This window comes from Salvelinus alpinus, chromosome 1, assembly GCF_045679555.1.
Source record: "Salvelinus alpinus chromosome 1, SLU_Salpinus.1, whole genome shotgun sequence".
In the NCBI taxonomy this organism is placed as follows: Eukaryota; Metazoa; Chordata; class Actinopteri; order Salmoniformes; family Salmonidae; genus Salvelinus; species Salvelinus alpinus.
Window position 1 is genome coordinate 95,049,487 of NC_092086.1, and position 24,077 is coordinate 95,073,563.

At 45.3% G+C, this 24,077-nt stretch overlaps 1 protein-coding gene across 1 annotated transcript in view; it reads left to right on the top strand.

Moving 5' to 3' along the window:
- Window positions 1–24,077, top strand: part of LOC139535784 (unconventional myosin-XVIIIa-like) — a 100,996-nt gene that overhangs the window by 24,472 nt on the left and 52,447 nt on the right. The window contains exons 3-14 of the mRNA XM_071335578.1: window positions 6,281–6,368; window positions 6,580–6,686; window positions 6,847–7,023; window positions 11,775–11,985; window positions 12,107–12,350; window positions 12,605–12,668; window positions 12,934–13,078; window positions 15,657–15,668; window positions 16,416–16,586; window positions 18,873–18,963; window positions 19,067–19,259; window positions 19,939–20,025. Of these exons, the coding sequence (XP_071191679.1) occupies window positions 6,281–6,368; window positions 6,580–6,686; window positions 6,847–7,023; window positions 11,775–11,985; window positions 12,107–12,350; window positions 12,605–12,668; window positions 12,934–13,078; window positions 15,657–15,668; window positions 16,416–16,586; window positions 18,873–18,963; window positions 19,067–19,259; window positions 19,939–20,025 (1,590 nt within the window). The remainder of the gene's footprint in view (window positions 1–6,280; window positions 6,369–6,579; window positions 6,687–6,846; window positions 7,024–11,774; window positions 11,986–12,106; window positions 12,351–12,604; window positions 12,669–12,933; window positions 13,079–15,656; window positions 15,669–16,415; window positions 16,587–18,872; window positions 18,964–19,066; window positions 19,260–19,938; window positions 20,026–24,077) is intronic.

The window sequence follows — 24,077 nt, forward strand, 5'->3', positions numbered from 1 at the left end:
CAAAAGGCCTCCTGCGGGGAGGGGGGCTGGAATAAAAAATGAAATAATGGGACAAAACACACATCACGACAAGGGAGACAACACTACATAAAGAGAGAGACCTAAGATGACAACATGCATGGCAGCAACACAACATGACAAAAACATGGTAGCAAAATGGCAGCAGCACAACATGGTAGCTGCACAAAGCATGGTACAAACATTATTGGGCACAGACAACAGCACAAATGTATCCTCGCATGTCTCTGAGACCATAGCCTGTTGGCAGTGACCTCTTTGTCTCTAACACGGTTCCCTCTGTCTCTCTGACACTCCTCTCAGGCTCTCCCTGTCTGTCTGCTTCCATTTCCCTTCTGCTTCCACTCACACTTTGCTCTCCCAAATGTGGATGAGGCAGTTTTAACGTGTGGAAGTGTCTTTTCACCTCCTTCGTAAATGACTCTATTCTCACCAGCTGAATACAATAATAACTCTTTGCCATGTTATAATCTAACATCCCTGTAATAAAGGCTCATTTACACCTTGTTAATTGAGCTTGAGAATCACTTCCTCGTAAGTCATTTGTCAGCCTTGTGTGTGATCCCCCCCTCTTTCTAACAGAGTTATCAGAATGTTTGTAGGCTACTCCCCATCTGCATGGTGTGTTTAATGTTAACTCTCGTCCTGCTTTCTATGAGTGTTGTAATCAGGTCTGTATTTACTGTGACTGTATAGTCTGGGTCATGGTCATGACAGAATCACATCTCATAAATCCCATGGGTCCTGCTTCAGTTTCAACATGTGTAGACAGTCAGCCACACGCTGTCACTCACGTTCACACACACACACACACACACACACACACACACACACACACACACACACGTGCACTGTGGGGATGGATTAGCAGGCTAGGCTGTGTTACAGCAGACAGATTCCACCAGTTTGGTCTAGCCTGTACTGCAGTTCCATGTTATCCTCCTGGAGCCACTCCTCCTGCCCACCACACCCAATCAGAAGCTGAACACTCTGCTCTCCCTCCAGGCCAGGCATAGACCATGTGTTATGTGTCACCCTTTCTCACAGGGCATTTAAAAATATATATTTTAAAAAAGTACCTTTTTATTTAGGGGCATTTTATTCTGCAGTAATTTTTTTTCTCAGCGATAGGCTAAATATGTACAGTTATCAATGTAGTGTGATGTATTTTTCAACTCTAATTCAGGTAATGACTATTCATATGAATGTTGAATATAGGGCAGTAACTGAAACCTTCCTAGAATTGAAGAAGCAGACCTAAATGTTTTGGGGCTATAGCTCCCTCGTGTGGTGTTAGAAGCAAAGTGAAACTGAGTGAATGAAGAGCAAAGTAAGATGTCCCTCTAGTGGTGGTCTGTGAACTGAGGCTAAAATCTACTGATCAATGCTTTTCCGATGCCTTTTATATGCTGAATACATAATTTGTCCAAACTAATGATTCTAAATCAAGATGAGCTCTTCATTGGCTCAGTCATTGGCATAACTGCAAGCATCAGTCGTGTTTATCACTTTCATGCTGTGGTCCTGTTGGTTTGACCCCTCATGAATGTAGTTCTGTCTTTATCCTACTTCTTCTGTGTATGGTTCGAAAGGGCCGAGGGGTTTGACTTCAGCGTTTTCCCCTAGGATTTTTTTTTAGCAGTGGTGGCATAGTTAGCGTTGTGGGGGCGGCATGGTCACGTACGTGACCAATGGCGCGGTCTATGAGCAACATTTTTTAGAGGCCCTCTTGTCCACAGAGACCAAATTCTGCAGTTTTTACGTACATTTCCTGCAATTCTCAACATTTTGCCATGGCTTATGCCGTGTTCTTATGCTATCTGAGTCATTTAAAACATAACAACCACCAAAATAAAAACGGGTATTCCCAAAATGTAATGGCATGGGTCCCCCATTTGATTTTGTTATGTTTTAATCACTCAGAAATGTATACTGTAGCTAAGAAAGTAATACTAAGTGTATGTTGTGCAGTAAGCTGTTAGTAATTTTGTCACTCTACATTTCAAAAGTGTTGAACAAATAGTTATATTGACTACAGTATGTCCGTCCTAGTTTGCTCATTAATGTCTTAATCGAAATGACGGATTGCTCCTTATCCGCTCGTCGTCCCCATATGCTGTAGTTTGTACGTCTTAATTGTCAGTAGAAACCACGTTTGTTTAAGCAAGTCAGCCAAATCACTTTTATGTATATTTTAAAGGCAGTAAATTAGGCTGAATGAACTGTTTCGCTGCCTGACAAGGCTCCACTGATGGCCAGGTGTAGCAGTGATAAGGTGTTGGGACTCTGCAGTTGGGACAGCTTTATGTAGGCCCTAACAGTTTGTGGGCATCGTTTGTCACTGTTATAGTACAATTAATGTGTTGTTTATTATTGTTGTAGTTACTTTGCTGGCATAAAACATTTTTTTGGGGGGGGAGTATGGCCCACCAAGATTTACATGCTAAAATCACCACTGGACATATTTGACTAAAGTACTAAGAGCAGAATAGAATATTTGAACATATCATGATTACTATAGCTGTCAATGTATTTATTTTATTTTTAGATAAAAAAAAAATATTTGCAAAAGGTTGATCTATTTCCGTAGTGTGAATGTAAAGTGATCTCCTGTCTCCCTGTACTAGAGACGACTCGTTCGCGAACGACCCATCACTAAGAGCCGGCTCATGTAGGTGAACGTTGGGAGCTGGCTCGCATATCAGAAGAGCCGAATAAAAAAATTAAGATATGAATAATCAAAAGATTTAAATGAATAGAATGAACTAATTCAAAGAATGAAAAAAGAAATACAATTATTTAGGTCTAAATGCTCAAGTGCACACATTCGTTCTGACTGTCTGCTCAGACTAACAGCCTCATCTGTTGTTCCTGTCAATCAGACACGCAGGGTCAACCGATGAACCAAAGATGCGTGACCCCAGGTTTAGGAAGTTAGCCTTCAGTGATGCCAGAGCGATTGATGAGGCTCTTCAAAGAATAACCTCCGCAGCAGGGCAGGGCAGTCAGCTGGCTCAGGCACCTGGGCAACAGGAAGAAGAGGGATCAGATGTAGCAGAAGCACCAGCAGTAGTGCTACAAGCGTCTGCTGTTTGGATGCTGTTTGACGAGAGACCAACTGGTGATGCAGCACGAAGGAATCCCTCAGCAGATGCCATAATGGAGGTCCGATCCTATTTGGAGGAGCCCCTCCAATGAGCTGCAGATCCTCTGAGCTGGTGGAAGAACAAGGCCTCTGTCTACCCACGGCTTACTAAAGTCATGACAGGGAGACTCTGCATAGTGGCCACATCCGTCCCTCTGAGCGGGTCTTCTCGAAAACAGGACAAATAATTACTAAGAGAAACTGCATCAGCCCCTCAAGTGAGGCAACTTGCATTTCTGAATGCAAATCTCTCATAAAAGCTAAATATGGTCAGCATTGCTGTGTGCTGCTGGTTATAACATAAATAATAAAGAAGAGAGAGAAAAGAGGAACCAGTTTAATGTTTTAAGTGGGATGCTGCAGTTTTGCACATTGCTGTTTTATTTTTCTTTGATATGGTGCAATATTATATTATCATGTTATTGGTATTAGTTTTGAATTGTTAGATTTATATGCACTTTGTTTATATACATTATAAAGTGATATTTTAAATGCAAATGTTTAATAGCATTCTTTGTCATAACAAACCAATGCATTTTTAAATACATTGTGGTTAAGATAGAGTATGATTTAATTACAATTGTTTTAACACCAATCATAGTCAAACTATCGCAAACTGTTTGACTTGAAAAAATACAAAACATATATTTTTTAAAGAGCCGTTTGGGAGCCTAAAGAGCCGGGATGCCCATCACTAACCTGTACCATATGTATCCATTCCATCCTGTTCCTTATGTCTTCTGTCCTTAGTGCTGCCTCAGCCTGCATGTTCCTACTGCCCTGTTGGTAGTAGCTAGTGTGAAGACACCAGTCCTCGTCCCCCTACCCTAAGCATTCACTCATTGTCATCAGTCCTTCCTCATATCATCTCCTACTTTCTATCACTTTCAGACTTTCTGTCGATCTCTCCATCTACCGCCCTCTCTTTTTCTCCCTCCTTTCCGTCACCAACTCTCACTGCTCAGCCCATGACTTCTAGGCCGCTACCATGGCTTACAGTTTGCTTTTCATTCTGGCGGCAAAAGGGAAGTCTTGTTTTACCTTTGTTTGCCTTCAGTTGATCAGCCTCCTCTGGCAGGTTGAAACCAAGCCAGCGTCCGATGTAAGTGAAACGTCACTGTGTGCGTTTTGATGGTAGCATCTTTGCATGTACTGTAATATCAAAGCTTCAAGGGACCTACTTCTAGGTTGTTCGAGGTCACAGATTTTTCTTCTCTCAACCAAGTGGCACTTTCCTCACCCGTGTAATTGACTCTCAGGGTTTTCAGGGTGTTTTGAGAGATGAAGCATAGAAGACTGGCATCTCCTAAGCCTTTAGTTGGGTATACAATAGAACACCATATTGCCAGTAGACGTGTCACCTGCAGGCCTTGATGCAGTCACAGTAAACACTAGAGGAAGATTAATACTGGGCAAACACTGACCATTCATTCACATATTCCATCTGAGAGTTTAGTGCATTCGGTAAGTATTCAGACCCGTTCACCTTTTATACATTTTGTTACGTTACAGCCTTATTATAAAATTGATGAGTAAAACATGTTTTCTTTTTATCAATCTACACATGATACCCCATAAGGACAAAGAAAAACAGTTTGTTGAAAAAATGTTCACATTTAAATAAGTATTCAGACCGTTTACTCAGCACTTTGTTGAAGCATCTTTGGCAGCGATTTCAGCCTCGAGTCTTCTTTGGTATGACGCTATAAGCTTAGTACACCTGTATTTGGTGGGTTTCTCCCATTCTATGCAGATCCTCTCAGGCTCTGTCAGGTTGGATGGGGAGTGTCGTGGCACAGCTATTTTCAGGTCTCCAGAGATGTGCAATTGGGTTCAAGTCTGGGCTCTGGCTGGGCCACTCAAGGACATTGAGACTTGTCCCGAAGCCACTCCTGCGTTGTCTTGGCTGTGTGCTTAAGGTTATTGTCATGTTGGAAGGTGAACCTTTGCCCCAGTCTGAGGTCCTTAGCACTCTGGAGCAGGTTTTCATCAAGGATCTCTCTGTACTTTGCTCCGTTAATTTTTCCCTCGATCCTGACTAGTCTCCCAGCCGCTGAAAAACATCCCCACAGCATAATGCTGACACCACCATGCTTCACCGTAGGGATGAGGCCAGGTTTCCTCCAGACGTGACGCTTGGCATTCAGGCCAAAGAGTTCAATCTTGGTTTCATCAGACCAGAGAATCTTGTTTCTCATGGTCAGAGTCTTTAGGTGCCTTTTGGCAAACTCCAAGCGGGCTGTCATGTGCCTTTTTACATTTACATTTACATTTAAGTCATTTAGCAGACGCTCTTATCCAGAGCGACTTACAAATTGGTGCATTCACCTTATGATATCCAGTGGAACAACCACTTTACAATAGTGCATCTAACTCTTTTAAGGGGGGGGGGGGGTTAGAAGGATTACTTTATCCTATCCTAGGTATTCCTTAAAGAGGTGGGGTTTCAGGTGTCTCCGGAAGGTGGTGATTGACTCCTGACCTGGCGTCGTGAGGGAGTTTGTTCCACCATTGGGGTGCCAGTTTTTACTGAGGAGTGGTTTCTGTCTGCGGCCCTTTGATGCTGCAGAAATGTTTTGTACCCTTCCCCAGATCTGTGCCTCGACACAATCCTGTCTCTGAGCTCTACGGACAATTACTTTGACCTCATGGCTTGGTTTTTGCGCTGACATTCACTGTCAACAATGGGACCTTTTTTATTTTGACAGGTGTGTGCCTTTCCAAATCATGTCCAATCAATTTAATTTACCATAGGTTGACTCCAGTCATGTTGTAGAAACATCTCAATGATGATCAATGGAGACAGGATGCACCTGAGCTCAATTTCGAGTCTCCCTAGCAAAGGGTCTGAATAGTTATGTAAATAAGATATGTTTGTAAAAAAAAAATGCAAAAAAATGAAACCAGTTTTCGCTTTGTCATTATGGGGTATTTTGTGTAGATTGGTGAGGATTAAAACATTTTTTAAATCTATTTTAGAATAAGGCTGTAACATAACAAGGTGGAAAAAGTCAAGCGGTCTGAAGTTTCCAACTGCACTGTACACCTCTACGGCTGCCTTCCTGCTTTTCTTCTTTTAGAAATGTACTAACCCTGTCTGGGCCTGCTCTCTCACAGGTGAAGACTGAGGAGCAGGTAGCTGCTGAGAAGGCCTGGTACGGGACTGAGAAAGTATGGCTGGTTCACAAGGATGGATTTTCCTTGGGTTAGTAGAGATGAACGCCACCATTCACCCCAATATGATCAACATTTAAGCATGTTCAATTTGCTCTTGATATACTGACTGAAGTAGCAAGCCATATTGTTATTGAATTTGTAAATGTGTTCAATATAACACATGATGCAGCCTAGACAAACATTTTCTCTGTGGCTGTAGATCATAATGATACTGAATCTGTTCTGACTGGTCACCACAGCGACCCTGTTGAAGACGGAGCCAGGCAGTCTGCCAGAGGGGACAGTCAAGATCAGACTGGAGAGCGACGGCTCGTTGCTGGATGTGGAAGAGGATGATGTGGAGAAGGTAATCCTAAACTCACCAAAATGTACATGGTGATTGGCCCCTGTAGTGCACCTAATTTGAATTGTTCTCCTATTGGATCCGAGTACTTTTACTGGGTCATTATCTGAAGATCTGTGCCGTATCACCTCTTTGAACGCCGTCCTCTAACCCATGTGTGTAGGCAAACCCTCCATCGTTTGACCGTGTGGAGGACCTGTCCTCGCTGCAGTACCTCAATGAGTCCAGTGTGATGCACTCCCTGCGCCAGCGCTACGGGGGCAACCTCATCCACACCCACGCTGGACCCAACATGGTGGTCATCAACCCCATCAGCACTCCCTCCATGTACTCTGAGAAGGTACTGTTCTGGGTGGAGCCTGCGGTTAGCAGGATAGGGGAGGGGATATATTCTAGGAGAGTAGCAAGTACACCAGAGTTTTTACATTTTAAACTTTTATACAACATTCTTGCAACCAATATGTTTTATTTATTTATATATACAGTACAAAAAGACTAAGTCCATCCAAACTTTTGACTGGTACTATACAGTGGGGCAAAAAAGTATTTAGTCAGCCACCAATTGTGCAAGTTCTCCCACTTAAAAAGATTAGAGGCCTGTAATTTTCATCATAGGTACACTTCAACTATGACAGACAAAATGAGAAGAAAAAAATCCAGAAAATCACATTGTAGGATTTTTCTATTTTTTAATTAATTTTCTCCCCTTTTCTCCCCAATTTTCGTGGTATCCAACCGCTAGTAATTACTATCTTGTCTCATCGCTACAACCCCCGTACGGGCTCGGGAGAGACGAAGGTCGAAAGCCATGCGTCCTCCGAAGCACAACCCAACCAAGCCGCACTGCTTCTTAACACAGCGCGCCTCCAACCCGGAAGCCAGCCGCACCAATGTGTCGGAGGAAACACCGTGCACCTGGCCCCCTTGGTTAGCGCGCACAGCCCCCGGCCCGCCACAGGAGTCGCTGGAGCGCGATGAGACAAGGATATCCCTACCGGCCAAACCCTCCCTAACCCGGACGACGCTAGGCCAATTGTGCGTCGCCCCACGGACCTCCCGGTCGCGGCCGGTTGCGACAGAGCCTGGGCGCGAACCCAGAGACTCTGGTGGCGCAGCTAGCACTGCGATGCAGTGCCCTAGACCACTGCGCCACCCGGGAGGCCCCACATTGTAGGGTTTTTTATGAATTTATTTGCAAATTATGGTGGAAAATAAATATTTGGTCACCTACAAACAAGCAAGATTTCTAGCTCTCACAGACCTGTAACTTCTTCTTTAAGAGGCTCCTCTGTCCTCCACTCGTTACCTGTATTAATGGCACCTGTTTGAACTTGTTATCAGTATAAAAGACACCTGTCCACAACCTCAAACAGTCACACTCCAAACTCCACTATGGCCAAGACCAAAGAGCTGTCAAAGGACACCAGAAACAAAATTGTAGACCTGCACCAGGCTGGGAAGACTGAATCTGCAATAGGTAAGCAGCTTGGTTTGAAGAAATCAACTGTGGGAGCAATTATTAGGAAATGGAAGACATACAAGACCACTGATAATCTCCCTCGATCTGGGGCTCCACGCAAGATCTCATCCCGTGGGGTCAAAATGATCACAAGAACGGTGAGCGAAAATCCCAGAACCACACGGGGGGACCTAGTGAATGACCTGCAGAGAGCTGGGACCAAAGTAACAAAGCCTACCATCAGTAACACACTACGCCGCCAGGGACTCAAATCCTGCAGTGCCAGACGTGTCCTCCTGCTTAAGCCAGTACATGTCCAGGCCCGTCTGAAGTTTGCTAGAGAGCATTTGGATGATCCAGAAGAAGATTGGGAGAATGTCATATGGTCAGATGAAACCAAAATATAACTTTTTGGTAAAAACTCAACTCGTCGTGTTTGGAGGACAAAGAATGCTGAGTTGCATCCAAAGAACACCATACCTACTGTGAAGCATGAGGGTGGAAACATCATGCTTTGGGGCTGTTTTTCTACAAAGGGACCAGGACGACTGATCCGTGTAAAGGACAGAATGAATTGGGCCATGTATCGTGAGATTTTGAGTGAAAACCTCCTTCCATCAGCAAGGGCATTGAAGATGAAACGTGGCTGGGTCTTTCAGCATGACAATGATCCCAAACACACCGCCCGGGCAACGAAGGAGTGGCTTCGTAAGAAGCATTTCAAGGTCCTGGAGTGGCCTAGCCAGTCTCCAGATCTCAACCCCATAGAAAATCTTTGGAGGGAGTTGAAAGTCCGTGTTGCCCAGCAACAGCCCCAAAACATCACTGCTCTAGAGGAGATCTGCATGGAGGAATGGGCCAAAATACCAGCAACAGTGTGTGAAAACCTTGGGAAGACTTACAGAAAACGTTTGACCTCTGTCATTGCCAACAAAGGGTATATAACAAAGTATTGAGAAACTTTTGTTATTGACCAAATACTTATTTTCCACCATAATTTGCTAATAAATTCATAAAAAATCCTACAATGTGATTTTCAGGATTTTTTTTCTTCTCATTTTGTCTGTCATAGTTGAAGTGTACCTATGATGAAAATTACAGGCCTCTCATCTTTTTAAGTGGGAGAACTTGCACAATTGGTGGCTGACTAAATACTTTTTTGCCCCACTAAATACACTGATCAAAGAAATAAAGGGAACACTAAAATAACACATCCTAGATCTGAATTAATGAAATATTCTTATTAAATACTTTTTTCTTTACATAGTTGAATGTGCTGACTACAAAATCACACAAATTATCAATGGAAATCAAATTTATCAACCCATGGAGGTCTGGATTTGGAGTCACACTCAAAATTAAAGTGGAAAACCACACTACAGGCTGATCCAACTTTGATGTAATGTCCTTAGAACAAGTCAAAATGAGGCTCAGTAGTGTGTGTGGCCTCCACGTGCCTGTATGACCTCCCTACAACGCCTGGGCATGCTCTTGATGAGGTGGCGGATGGTCTCCTGAGGGATCTCCTCCCAGACCTGGACTAAAGCATCCGCTAACTCCTGGACAGTCTGCGGTGCAACGTCGCGTTGGTGGATGGAGCGAGACATGTTGTCCCAGATGTGCTCAATTGGATTCAGGTCTGGGGAACGGGCGGGCCAGTCCATAGCATCAATGCCTTCCTCTTGCAGGAACTGCTGACACACTCCAGCCACATGAGGTCTAGCATTGTCTTGCATTAGAAAGAACCCAGGGCCAACCGCACCAGCATATTGTCTCACAAGGGGTCTGAGGATCTCATCTCGGTACCTAATGGCAGTCAGGCTACCTCTGGCGAGCACATGGAGGCTGTGCGGCCCCCCAAAGAAATGCCACTCCACACCATGACTGACCCACCGCCAAACCGGTCATGCTGGAGGATGTTGCAGGCAGCAGAACGTTCTCCACGGCATCTCCAGACTCTGTCACGTCTGTCACGTGCTCAGTGTGAACCTGCTTTCATCTGTGAAGAGCACAGGGCGCCAGTGGCGAATTTGCCAATCTTGGTGTTCTCTGGCAAATGCCAAACGTCCTGCACGGTGTTGTGCTGTAAGCACAACCCCCACCTGTGGATGTCGGGCCCTCATACCACCCTCATGGAGTCTGTTTCTGACTGTTTGAGCAGACACATGCACATTTGTGGCCTGCTGGAGGTCATTTTGCAGGGCTCTGGCAGTGCTCCTCCTAATCCTCCTTGCACAAAGGCGGAGGTAGTGGTCCTGCTGCTGGGTTGTTGCCCTCCTACGGCCTCCTCCACGTCTCCTGATGTACTGGCCTGTCTCCTGGTAGCGCCTCCATGCTCTGGACACTACGCTGACAGACACAGCAAACCTTCTTGCCACAGCTCGCATTGATGTGCCATCCTGGATGAGCTGCACTACCTGAGCCACTTGTGTGGGTTGTAGACTCCGTCTCATGCTACCACTAGAGTGAAAGCACCGCCAGCATTCAAAAGTGACCAAAACATCAGCCAGGAAGCATAGGAACTGAGAAGTGGTCTGTGGTCACCACCTGCAGAACCACTCCTTTATTGGGGGTGTCTTGCTAATTGCCTATAATTTCCACCTTTTGTCTATTCCATTTGCACAACAGCATGTGAAATTTATTATCAATCAGTGTTGCTTCCTAAGTGGACAGTTTGATTTCACAGAAGTGTGATTGACTTGGAGTTACATTGTGTTGTTTAAGTGTTCCCTTTATTTTTTTGAGCAGTGTGTATATATATATATGGGGGATACAACCATCCCAGCTCTGCAGATTTTGCTGCAAAAGACAGAATCATAAGTTTACTTGTTTTGGTACTGCCCATAGTTAGCTTGTTTTTGGTCGCAGGTTTAGGAATGGCTGAAGAATTGCAACATTTACCTGGAGCCAACTCTGCAGATAGCGCTCCTGGGTGACTTGAAAAGGGTCATGTCAGGATGAGCCTGCAGGAAGGGTACCACATGAGGAAGGAAGGGTACCTGCAGGAAGGGTACCACCGTAGTCAATCGGTCAATACTATAATACTCTTAGTAAAAATGTTCATCTGTAATTTACACTGTAGAAATGTTGAGGATTGAAAGGTTCAAAATGTTTGTGAAACATTACAGCACAGTTGAAAAATATGTAAATTAGAAATCCAAACTATGGTCTTAAGAAATACTGTAGATGGGAGGGGTTGAGGGGAGCTGAAGGGTGGGACTTAAAAGGAATAAAAACAAATAAGATGACTAATGTAAAAAATACGGTGTCTGTAAAATGTATGTATAAGCTGGAAATAGAAGCCTAAGTATTGTTGTCCATTAGTTTACTCCAATTAGGGAGGGGTGGTATGGTTAGGGGAAAATAATAAAGAAGGAAAAAACATATAAACAAATATATATGGGGGGTTGGAAATGATGCAGACAATTACATTGATAGAACCCACAATCTATCTGCAATATTAAAGCTGAACTACCCCCCCCCCCCCCCCCAAAAATAAATAATAATTACAAAAATATATATGTGCACCAGAAAGAGCACGTAGGACTGGATTTGTTGAATTGGAGATGTTTTATATGGTGAGAATGACTCTCTCCTCACCTCTCTCTCTCTCTCTCTCTCTCTCTCTCCAGGTGATGCACATGTTTAAGGGGTGCAGGAGGGAGGACACAGCGCCTCACATCTATGGCGTGGCCCAGTCAGCCTATAGGAATCTGTTGACCACCCGTCAGGACCAGTCCATTGTGCTACTGGGAAAGAGCGGCAGTGGCAAGACCACCAATTGTCAACACCTGGTTCAGTACCTGGTCACCATTGCTGGCAGCACTGGCAAGACCTTCTCTGGTAGGTTTTGAGGGGAATGAACATGCAGTACGTTACAGAACAAGTTATTTACATTTTTTATTTGAAAGTCCATTATTTGCCTGCTATTTTCCTATTTGGCCTGTTTCTGTGTGTCTCCCAGCGGAGAAGTGGCAGGCAGTCTACACCATCCTGGAGGCCTTCGGGAACAGCTCCACCTCCATGAATGGAAACGCCAGTCGCTTCTCTCACATCGTGTGCCTGGATGTTGACCAGGCTGGTCAGGTGGCCTCGGCCTCCATTCAGACCATGCTGCTAGAGAAGCTAAGAGTGACCAGGCGGCCAGAGGGAGAGTCCACTTTCAATGTCTTCTACTATATGATGGCTGGAGCTGACAGCTCTCTCAAGTAAGCTGTCATCTTCCTCAGACCTCTGTGTGGAGTGGACCTACACCCTTGCCGAACTCTCTCTCTATCACTCCCTCTCCTCTCTTTCTCTGCTCCCTCTCTCACCTTTCTCCTCTCCATCTTTCTTTCTCTCTCTCTCTGTCCTTCATTTACTTTAAAGTGTCTGAGTTTTGAAGGTCAGAAACTCTCAGTTCTGTCATGTATACTCTTATCATTGTGACTGAATGGCAGCTTGTCTCATATTGCCTACCCAGGACTAAGCTGCACTTCAACCACTTTGCTGAAAACAGTGCTTTCGGAATCGTGCCTCAACCCAAGGTAACTCTACCCAGGGCCCCAAGGACCTTGTGGGAAAGACCTTGTGTCAGGGAAGTTTTATTTGGTTTTGTGTGAATAGACTCGTACTGCTTTTTATATATACACGTTTTTTTTTATTTTATTTGATGCTGTATTTCCTATGTAACTTGTTGTGTAATTGTAAGATGCAGAGCTCCCAATGGGACTCCCTGTTAAAATAAAGGTACAATTCTAATAAATACAGTCCATATTAACACCTGTCGTTTCTCCCCCCATGCTCGCCCAGTCTGAAGACAAGCAGCGGGCCTCCCAGCAGTTCACCAAGCTGCAGGCAGCCATGAAGGTCCTGGGCATCAGTGGGGAGGAGCAGAGGGCCTTCTGGCTGGTCCTGGGGGCCATCTACCACCTAGGGGCTGCAGGAGCCACCAAGGGTAAGGAGCCTACTCTGAGACCATGTCAGATGTTCAGTCCAGAGGCTAATAATGCAGCTGCATTCTGTATTTATATTCCATGAAATACTAACATGACAGATGCATGTTTTCTGTATTCAACAAAAATAGAATACATTTGCATAGTGTAGTTGAAAGAGTAAAGCCCAGCAAAGAGACACTGGGTGTATTCTGAAATAACAGATTTCATGGTGCTGCAGCTGCCATCTATCCAGGGCCTTGGTTTGTTTCAAGGAGCTTTTCAAGCTGAGAACATTTATGTGACAGTTGTGAAGTCTATGAGCACTTTCAATAATTCCATGTTTTACCATCTGCAGGGGAGATGTTCATTCCTTTACCGTTCAGCCATGTGCAACACAAGTATCAAAATGGAAGAGTTTTAAGTGTTCCAACTCAAGAAGCAAAAAGTCCCAGTCCAACTTCAGCCTTAAGCTGACTAAATGCCTTGTCATTGGAAAGCTCTCAGTATCTGTTAGCTGCTGTGCCTCCGCAGAGAACAACCCATTGTGTTTGTTTGCTAAATTCAGCAAAAAAATAAACGGCCCTTTTTCAGGACCCTGTCTTTCAAAGATAATTCGTAAAAATCCAAATAACTTCACAGATCTTCATTGTAAAGTGTTTATACACTGTTTACCATGCGTGTTCAATGAACCATAAACAATTAATGAACATGCACCTGTGGAGTTACACCAGGAATGCACAATCCCTCCATCAGTGCTCAGACTGTCTGCAATAGACTGAGAGAGGCTGGACTGAGGGCTTGTAGGCCTGTTGTAAGGCAGGTTTTCACCAGACATGGGTCTGGGCACAAACCCACCGTTGCTGGACCAGACAGGACTATCAAAAAGTGCTCTTCACTGACAAGTCGCGTTTTTGTCTCACCAGGGGTGATGGTCAGATTCGTGTTTATTGTCGAAGGAATGAGCGTTACACCGAGGCCTGTACTCTGGAGCGGGATTGATTTGGAGGTTGAGGGTCCGTCATGGTCTGGGGCGTGGGTCACAGCATCATCGGACTGAGCTTGTTGTCATTGCAGGCAATCTCAACGCTGTGCGTTACAGGGAACACATCCTCCTCCCTCATGTGGTACCCTTCCTGCAGGCTTATCCTGACATGACAATGCCACCAGCCATACTGCTCGTTCTGTGCGTGATTTCCTGCAAGACAGGAATGTCAGTGTTCTGCCATGGCCAGCGAAGAGCCCGGATCTCAATCTCATTGAGCATGTCTGGGACTTGTTGGATCGGCGGGTGAGGGCTAGGGCCATTCCCCCCCAGAAATGTCCAGGAGCTTGCAGGTGCCTTGTTGGAAGAGTGGGGTAACATTTCACAGCAAGAACTGGCAAACCTGGTTCAGTCCATGAGGAGGAGATGTGCTGCAGTACTTAATGCAGCTGGTGGCCACACCAGATACTGACTGTTACTTTTGATTTTGACCCGCCCTTTGTTCAGGTACACATTATTCAATTTCTGTGGAACTTGTTCAGTTTATGTCTCAGTTGTTGAATCTTATGTTCATACAAATATTTACACATGTTAAGTTTGCTGAAAATAAACGCAGTTGACAGTGAGAGGATTTTTATTTTTTTTGCTGAGTTTATTTGCCTGACAGCCCAGAACGAGACGGATTGTTTACACTGTACTAATGAAAATGAATGTGTGAGCAGTTGGAATGCTTATTCACATTGTCTAACGTTGCCTTCTCTGCACTGTCAGTTAGAGGAAATTGGAAAAGATTCCAAACAAACACCCTTCTGGGTGTTTTTGTGTCTTCTACTGTTTTGATCTCCTTATCTTCCTCTCTGTCTCTGAAGTGTTAATTGGCTGTTAATTGATTAATTGGATTCCAGGCTGTATCACAACCGGCCATTATTGGGAGTTCCAAAGGGCGGCGCACAATTGGCCCAGTGTCGTCCGGGTTTGGCCGGGGTAGACCGTCATTTTAAATAAGAATTTGTTCTTAACTGACTTGCCTAGTTAAATAAATAAATACAATTTTAAAAAAAAGATACATATTTGTTGGGTAACAATCTGCCAGATCAGATTGACCAAAAAATCTGTCAGTTGCCACTTGGTGGAAATATGTTAACACTTGCTGCCCTCTCCTATAATACTACAACATCTTTGTCGTCTTATAGAGAGTTTAGAAAGGGTGAGTTCGTTAGAGGTTTGATGAAACACCCTAATGATAAGCAGTGCAGTTTGACTAGGTAACAACAGAGGGCAGCATAGACCTTTATTTATCATGAGTTTCAGTGTCATTACACTAAAGAAGTGCATGACTTTATCCACCTGCTATCAGTAGATCTGAATGAACGGGAGGTTGATTGGGTATTCTGACAAGTGTGGGCTGTTCTACTCCTCAACTCTCAGTACATTGTTTTCCAATGAAGCTCCTGAATGCAGTGTGTTGGTCAGACCCTGTTAAAACATGCCTGTTGCTGCTGTTAGTGGTGTTTGTCTTTTCATGTACTGTATACATTGCTACTGTTGCTCCAACTGTTCTGTTCTAACTACCTGTTCTTACTTGCATGTTGCATGCTGCACCCCTTGCATTGCAGACGCAGACAAAGGTAAAAACACCCCTCTCCATATTGTTATGTTCTGACTGTGCTTTTATCGCTGTGAGCAGACATGGTGTCATTAGCATTTTAATGAAGTTCTAAGTATTTTTCTTTAATTGCCTTCTTGCTTGTCACAACATGGTGGCATGTGACGCTCTCATAGGCCCGATGAAACAGGGAGATACCAGCATGCCTCAGTCAGAAGCACAACTGTCTGATGTACCCCAGTCAGTCGCCCTCTTAAGTGTCTGAGGGAGGGTTCCTCTCCAATACCACTGAAATTAAAACCCACTTCTATCCACTCACTCATCACCCATCCACCAGACATGGTTTGCAGACCGAGGCTCGTGTTTCTGCAACTTCATACTTTGGAATGATAGTCCCTGTAATTATTATGTGTATGTCTGGATGAAGGACTTAGCTGTGAGAAAAATAACATTGAAAGAAATGTAAGAGCTTTCAGAACTACGTTAAATGGTATTGACAAAAAAGCTTTAAGCTAATGGGACTGTAGAGGAGAATTTATACCATTTAGATGCACAGTACCTTGAATGTGGTTTGTATAGGCTACATTTCACTATCCTGAAGACGTTGTTATTAGCTCTTCTACTATCACAGCTGTGTTCTCCTGGGCAGGGTCGACTTGACCCACACACACCGCCTCTGTCAATAACTGCATTCTCCTGTTGTGGATAGACATACTGTCCCCATGGTTGTTGGCAGAGGTGACAATGGTTGTATTTCTGTTTGTCTCAGCCGGTAGGAAACAGTTTGCACGTCATGAATGGGCGCAGAAGGCCGCCTACCTGCTGGGCTGCACTCTAGAAGAGCTCTCCTCCTCCGTCTTCAAGCACCAGGCCAAGGGCACCCTGCCCAGAGCCAGCTCTATACGCCAGGGGACGGACGATGCAGCAGGAGACTTCTCAGGTACACCTGGGACTACACACACACACAGCACCTCGGCTCATCACCTAGGGGACACGACACGCTTCTCTGAATGTTAAAGCTTATCCAAGTAATGACTACCGCAGTCCCATAGTGGTTATTGATGGGTAGGTATACAACAAATATCAGGAGGATTTTAGGAAGTCTTCCTTATGCATTGCCCTTGAAATAAGAATTTCATTCCATAGATCATTTTTTTTCACATCTACAGTACCTCAGAGTTTTATCAGGGGTTGACACACATACTGTGAAGGACATATATGCAGTCAGAACCGTATCACAGGAGAACTGGACACTAAGCCTTTATTTGACCTTGTCTCTGTCCCCCATTCCCAAACGCAGAGATTTCTCCCTTTAGCTCAGTAGCTATTCCTGGATATGGTAGATGGTATCATTCCGGCCCTGTACTCTGAACCTTCCTAGATTATACTGCTTTGTGGCTAGACTCAGACATGCCAGAAGTTCTCAGATCAAAACACACAACATCAATGCCTCATGGCACTGGGCACCTGGTAAACCTTACTGACATGGGATAGCTTTCTCATCTACGCAAAGGTTTACCAGACGCACACTGCCATGAGGCGTACATGTGGATGTTGTGTGTGGTTTGATCTGAGCACTGTTGACAAGTCAGTCTAAACCTTCCTAGTTTACTCTGCTTTGTGAGTAGAATATGGAGCCAGTAGGATACAATAATGTTGCCACCCATCAGACATGGTTGGGATTTACCTGTCTTCCTCTGTTACCACCTCAGATTCAGGGGCAATAGTACTAGGTTTAGTTGGTTTCCTGCAGTTATCCCATTTCAAATGTCACACTCACTGGAGTGAGCCGAGCATTCCATGCCTCTGCTATGTACAGTGCTTTCGGAAAGTATTCAGATCCCTTTACATCTTCCACATTTTGTTACGTTACAGCCGTATTCTAAAAATGATTCAATATTTTTTTCCCCATCATAATGACAAAGCAAAAACAGGTTTTTAGATTTTTTTTGCAAATTTATAAAAAAAAAAAAAACTTAAATATTACATTTACATAAGTATTCAGACACTTTACTCAGTACTTTGTTGAAGCACCTTTGGCAGCGATTACAGCCATGGCACACCTGTATTTGGGGAGTTTCTCCCATTCTTCTCTGCAGATCCTTTCAGGCTCTGTCAGGTTGGAAGGTGAGCGTCTCTGCACAGCTATTTTCAGGTCTTTCCGGAGATGTTCAATCGGGTTCAAGTCCGGGCTCTGGCTGGGTCACTCAAGGACATTCAGAGACTTGTCCGGAAACCACTCCTGCATTGTCTTGGCTGTGTGCTTAGGGTTGTTGTCCTGTTGGATAGTGAACCTTCACCCCAGTCTGAGGTCCAGAGCAGGTTTTAATTTCTCTGTACGTTGGTACATTCATCTTCATGATGTTGCCACCACCATGCTTCACTGTAGGGATGGAGCCAGGTTTCCTCCAGGCGTGACGCTTGGCATTCCGGCCAAAGATTTCAATCTTGATTTCATCAGACCAGAGAATCTTGTTTCTCATGGTTTGAGAGTTTTTATGGGCCTTCTGGGCCACTCTACCATAAAGGCCTGATAGGTGGAGTGCTGCAGAGACGGTTGTCCTTCTGGAAGGAACTCTGGAGCTCTGTCAGAGTGACCATCGGGTTCTTGGTCACCTCCCAGACCAAGGTCCTTCTCTCCTGATTGCTCAGTTTGGCCTGGCGGCCAGCTGTAGGAAGAGTCTTGGTGGTTCCCTTCCCCAGATCTGTGCCTCAACACAATCCTCTCTCGGAGCTCTACGGACAATTCCTTCGACCACATTGCTTGGTTTTTGCACTGACACAGTCAACTGTGGGAACTTATATAGACAGATGTGTGCCTTTCCAAATCATGTCCAGTCAATTAAATTTACCACACGTGTACTCCAAGTTGTAGAAGCATCTCAAGGATTATCAGTGGAAACAGGATGCACCGGAGCTCAATTTTGAGTCTCATAGCAAATGGTCTGAATACTTATGTAAATAAGGTAATTCAGATGTATATTTGTAATAAATTTGCAAGAATTTCTAAAAACCTGTTTTCACTTTGTCATTATGGGGTATTTGTGTGTAGATTGCTGATTTAAAAAAATAAAAAAATAAATCCCTTTTAGAATAAGGCTGTAACGTAACAAAATGTGTGGAAAAATCAAGGGGTCTGAATACTTTCAGATGGCACTTATGCTGTCTGATCTGATGATGGGGACGTTGTTATGAATTTGTCTATTTTCACCTATTCTCCCACCAGGTTCCAAGTCAACAGCCATGGAGTGTTTAGAAGCCATGGCATCTGGGCTGTACTCAGAGCTCTTCACCCTCCTCGTCTCCCTCATCAACCGGTTAGTCACCACTTTACCAGAGATGGAGGGAGATGACGCAAGCATGCACCACTACAGCTGGTTCTGTTTTTTTGGTCTGACTGTGTGTGTGTGTGTGTGCCAGTGCTCTGAAGTCCAGCCAGCACTCTCTGTGCTCCCTGCTCATCGTGGACACCCCGGGCTTCCAGAACCCTCGCCTGGCCAAGCGGGAGCGCGGAGCCACCTTTGAAGAGCTCTGCCACAACTACACCCAGGAGCGCCTGCAGACACTGTTCTATCAGCGCACCTTTGTACAGGAGCTAGAGAGATACAAAGAGGTAGCTTAATATGAACAGTACACACACACTAACTTATATGTAAACACACACTTTTCAAATTCAAATGCACATTCTCACATACAGGACATAAGATAACACACTTACTTCCTGTAAGCCATGGCAAATTAGAACTTCATAGATCTCATGGTTTCCACCCTCTCATCAACACTGTCAGTCACACAGTGAACCCATATAATGGCCCATATGATTGCCATTTCTCCTCCCCTGCTGTGCCCAAAGCGAGTTCACTCATCACTGGCTGTATGAACTGGGTTGAGCTGCAAGGCAGTGGAGCTGCTTACTGGGCCTCGCTGGCAGATGAAGAATAACACATGTCTTTAACTGCCTCTTCTCTTCACACAGCAGATCTACTCTCTAATGCTAGTCTATACACCTGTCATAATAGGGCTGAATTATCCCTGACAACTCTGTCCTAACTGATGTCTAATCACTCCCATTGTACAAAACACAATGGTTTTACATTCATAGTCTGTTGCCATTTATCAACAGTTTGTGAGCAGTTTATAATAATTGTATTACTATTGTTATGTGTATATACTGTAGCTGATAATGAGTAACATAATGAACTAATTCCTAAAGTAGACAACTAAAAACTTGGCGCCCTTCAGATCTATGTTACTGTCATTGGTTCCTAGTCATCCCCTCTGTCCCCCCGTAGGAAAACATAGAGCTCGCATTAGATGACATGGAGCCCAGCACATCTCTGTCTGTAGCTGCAGTAGACCAAGCGCCAAGTCAAGCCCTGGTAAGTACACTCCTTAGTGACGCAGCGGTCTAAGGCACTGCATCTCAGTGCTAGAGGTGTCACTACAGACCCTGGTTCGATCCTGGGCTGTATCACAACCGCCCGTGATCGGGAGTCCCTTAGGGCAGCACACAACTGGCCCAGCGTCTCCCAGGTTACAGGAGGGTTTGGACGGGGTCGGTCGTCATTGTAAAATAAGAATTTGTTCTTAACGGATTTGCCTAGTTAAATAAAGGTACAAAAAAATAGCTATATTCACACAAGAGTTTACCTGGTTGAGAATTTAGATGGTCCTGCTTTCTATGACCATGGCAGCTTCATGCTGTACAGCAGTTCTCTCATCACCTTTCTATGGGATTTCTGTTTGATATTGGCACAGTCCAGTAACACGTTATTTCACATGAACTCCCGTATGAATCTTTTGGCACTTTCAACTGCCAGATCTCTGTAATCATGGCACCCTGCCTCTCTGACTGCCACACAGTTCACGGTGCACCTATATGCATATTATAATTACATTCGTGAGTTCTTTGAGATTCACAGTGAGTCAGTCTAGAGTTATTTGATACATTTTTGCAGATTTTTGAATTTTCAGTGTAATGTATAGTTTATTTTTCTTAGAGTGAGCATGATATATTAATGCCTGCGTAGAGGAACCAACAGGAAGAAAGCTGAAGGAGAAGGAAGATATTTCATAAAGCAAACAAAAACTAAACTTACTCTGGTGGAAGAAAACAATATTTTTTGTTGCTTCTCCTCCAGTGTGTGCCATGGAAACAGAAATGATACGGTGTTGACAGTGTCAGAGCTAGCGTTATAATAATTCCTGGTTGGTTGCGTTGAGTACTCTGCTTTTTAAGGGGTCCTGGCCCTGCTGGAGCAGTCTTCAAAAGCAGTGAACCACTGTACAGCAGATGGCTGCAAAAGGCCAAAGCCTTTTTAAAGGCGGACAAAAGCAAAAGAATGGCACCGCCCACGCCATTAGAGAGCACTCTGTTGATGTCGAGACACAAGGATGAAAGCTGACAGTTGAATTTACACTGACACTCTTCAAATGTTGGCCCCTGACATTAAAAAGTCAGTACCCATGGGTTCACTGAAGGCTTTTAGTGGTCCAGGAAGAAGCTTTTTTTATGTATGTGTGGGTGTGTGTGGCTGTGTGCGTGCGAGCGTGTGCATGTCCAATCTGACCGAGGGATTATTTTTATATATAAAGGTTCAAAGAATTCAACAATACTAGTTATCATAGCCCTAATGTTAAGTGTCAGAGTTTCCCCTATATTAATTTAGCAGCGGCGGGCCGTCGCTGCTAAATCTTTGCCACCACTCCCCCCAAAAATGTTGGTAAACTGTTTTCAGTGTCAACTTAAATGACTAAGATCAGGTATATAGAAAAGATAATGGAGCTATGTATTTATAAGATCATCTTTGAGAATTAACAACCACCAAAATAAAAACTAGACAGTCAGGGAGAATCTAAAATTCCCAAAATGTCATGGCATGGGGCCCCCATTTTTTGGGGGATTTTGTTATTTTTGAGTAAGTCAGCATAAGAATACAGAAAAAGCCATGGCAAATTTTGTAGAATTGCAGGAAATTAGCTTCAAAACCCAATTTGTTTTCTCAGCCTAATGGTAAAATGTGTAGAATTGCTGGGAATTGGCTTTAAAACAGTGCCATTACATTTACATTTACATTTAAGTCATTTAGCAGACGCTCTTATCCAGAGCGACTTACAAATTGGTGCATTCACCTAATGACATCCAGTGGAACAGCCACTTTACAATAGTGCATCTAAATCTTTTAAGGGGGGGGGGGGGGGGCAGAAGGATTGCTTTATCCTAGGTATTCCTTGAAGAGGTGGGGTTTCAGGTGTCTCCGGAAGGTGGTGATTGACTCCGCTGTCCTGGCGTCGTGAGGGAGTTTGTTCCACCATTGGGGTGCCAGAGCAGCGAACAGTTTTGACTGGGCTGAGCGGGAACTGTACTTCCTCAGTGGTAGGGAGGCGAGCAGGCCAGAGGTGGATGAACGCAGAGCCCTTGTTTGGGTGTAGGGCCTGATCAGAGCCTGAAGGTACTGAGGTGCCGTTCCCCTCACAGCTCCGTAGGCAAGCACCATGGTCTTGTAGCGGATGCGAGCTTCAACTGGAAGCCAGTGGAGAGAGCGGAGGAGCGGGGTGACGTGAGAGAACTTGGGAAGGTTGAACACCAGACGGGCTGCGGCGTTCTGGATGAGTTGTAGGGGTTTGATGGCACAGGCAGGGAGCCCAGCCAACAGCGAGTTGCAGTAATCCAGACGGGAGATGACAAGTGCCTGGATTAGGACCTGCGCCGCTTCCTGTGTGAGGCAGGGTCGTACTCTGCGGATGTTGTAGAGCATGAACCTACAGGAACGGGCCACCGCCTTGATGTTAGTTGAGAACGACAGGGTGTTGTCCAGGATCACGCCAAGGTTCTTAGCGCTCTGGGAGGAGGACACAATGGAGTTGTCAACCGTGATGGCGAGATCATGGAACGGGCAGTCCTTCCCCGGGAGGAAGAGCAGCTCCGTCTTGCCGAGGTTCAGCTTGAGGTGGTGATCCGTCATCCACACTGATATGTCTGCCAGACATGCAGAGATGCGATTCGCCACCTGGTCATCAGAAGGGGGAAAGGAGAAGATTAATTGTGTGTCGTCTGCATAGCAGTGATAGGAGAGACCATGTGAGGTTATGACAGAGCCAAGTGACTTGGTGTATAGCGAGAATAGGAGAGGGCCTAGAACAGAGCCCTGGGGGACACCAGTGGTGAGAGCGCGTGGTGAGGAGACAGATTCTCGCCACGCCACCTGGTAGGAGCGACCTGTCAGGTAGGACGCAATCCAAGCGTGGGCCGCGCCGGAGATGCCCAACTCGGAGAGGGTGGAGCGGAGGATCTGATGGTTCACAGTATCGAAGGCAGCCGATAGGTCTAGAAGGATGAGAGCAGAGGAGAGAGAGTTAGCTTTAGCAGTGCGGAGCGCCTCCGTGATACAGAGAAGAGCAGTCTCAGTTGAGTGACTAGTCTTGAAACCTGACTGATTTGGATCAAGAAGGTCATTCTGAGAGAGATAGCAGGAGAGCTGGCCAAGGACGGCACGTTCAAGAGTTTTGGTGAGAAAAGAAAGAAGGGATACTGGTCTGTAGTTGTTGACATCGGAGGGATCGAGTGTAGGTTTTTTCAGAAGGGGTGCAACTCTCGCTCTCTTGAAGACGGAAGGGACGTAGCCAGCGGTCAAGGATGAGTTGATGAGCGAGGTGAGGTAAGGGAGAAGGTCTCCGGAAATGGTCTGGAGAAGAGAGGAGGGGATAGGGTCAAGCGGGCAGGTTGTTGGGCGGCCGGCCGTCACAAGACGCGAGATTTCATCTGGAGAGAGAGGGGAGAAAGAGGTCAAAGCACAGGGTAGGGCAGTGTGAGCAGAACCAGCGGTGTCGTTTGACTTAGCAAACGAGGATCGGATGTCGTCGACCTTCTTTTCAAAATGGTTGACGAAGTCATCTGCAGAGAGGGAGGAGGGGGGGAGGAGGATTCAGGAGGGAGGAGAAGGTGGCAAAGAGCTTCCTAGGGTTAGAGGCAGATGCTTGGAATTTAGAGTGGTAGAAAGTGGCTTTAGCAGCAGAGACAGAAGAGGAAAATGTAGAGAGGAGGGAGTGAAAGGATGCCAGGTCCGCAGGGAGGCGAGTTTTCCTCCATTTCCGCTCGGCTGCCCGGAGCCCTGTTCTGTGAGCTCGCAATGAGTCGTCGAGCCACGGAGCGGGAGGGGAGGACCGAGCCGGCCTGGAGGATAGGGGACATAGAGAGTCAAAGGATGCAGAAAGGGAGGAGAGGAGGGTTGAGGAGGCAGAATCAGGAGATAGGTTGGAGAAGGTTTGGGCAGAGGGAAGAGATGATAGGATGGAAGAGGAGAGAGTAGCGGGGGAGAGAGAGCGAAGGTTGGGACGGCGCGATACCATCCGAGTAGGGGCAGTGTGGGAAGTGTTGGATGAGAGCGAGAGGGAAAAGGATACAAGGTAGTGGTCGGAGACTTGGAGGGGA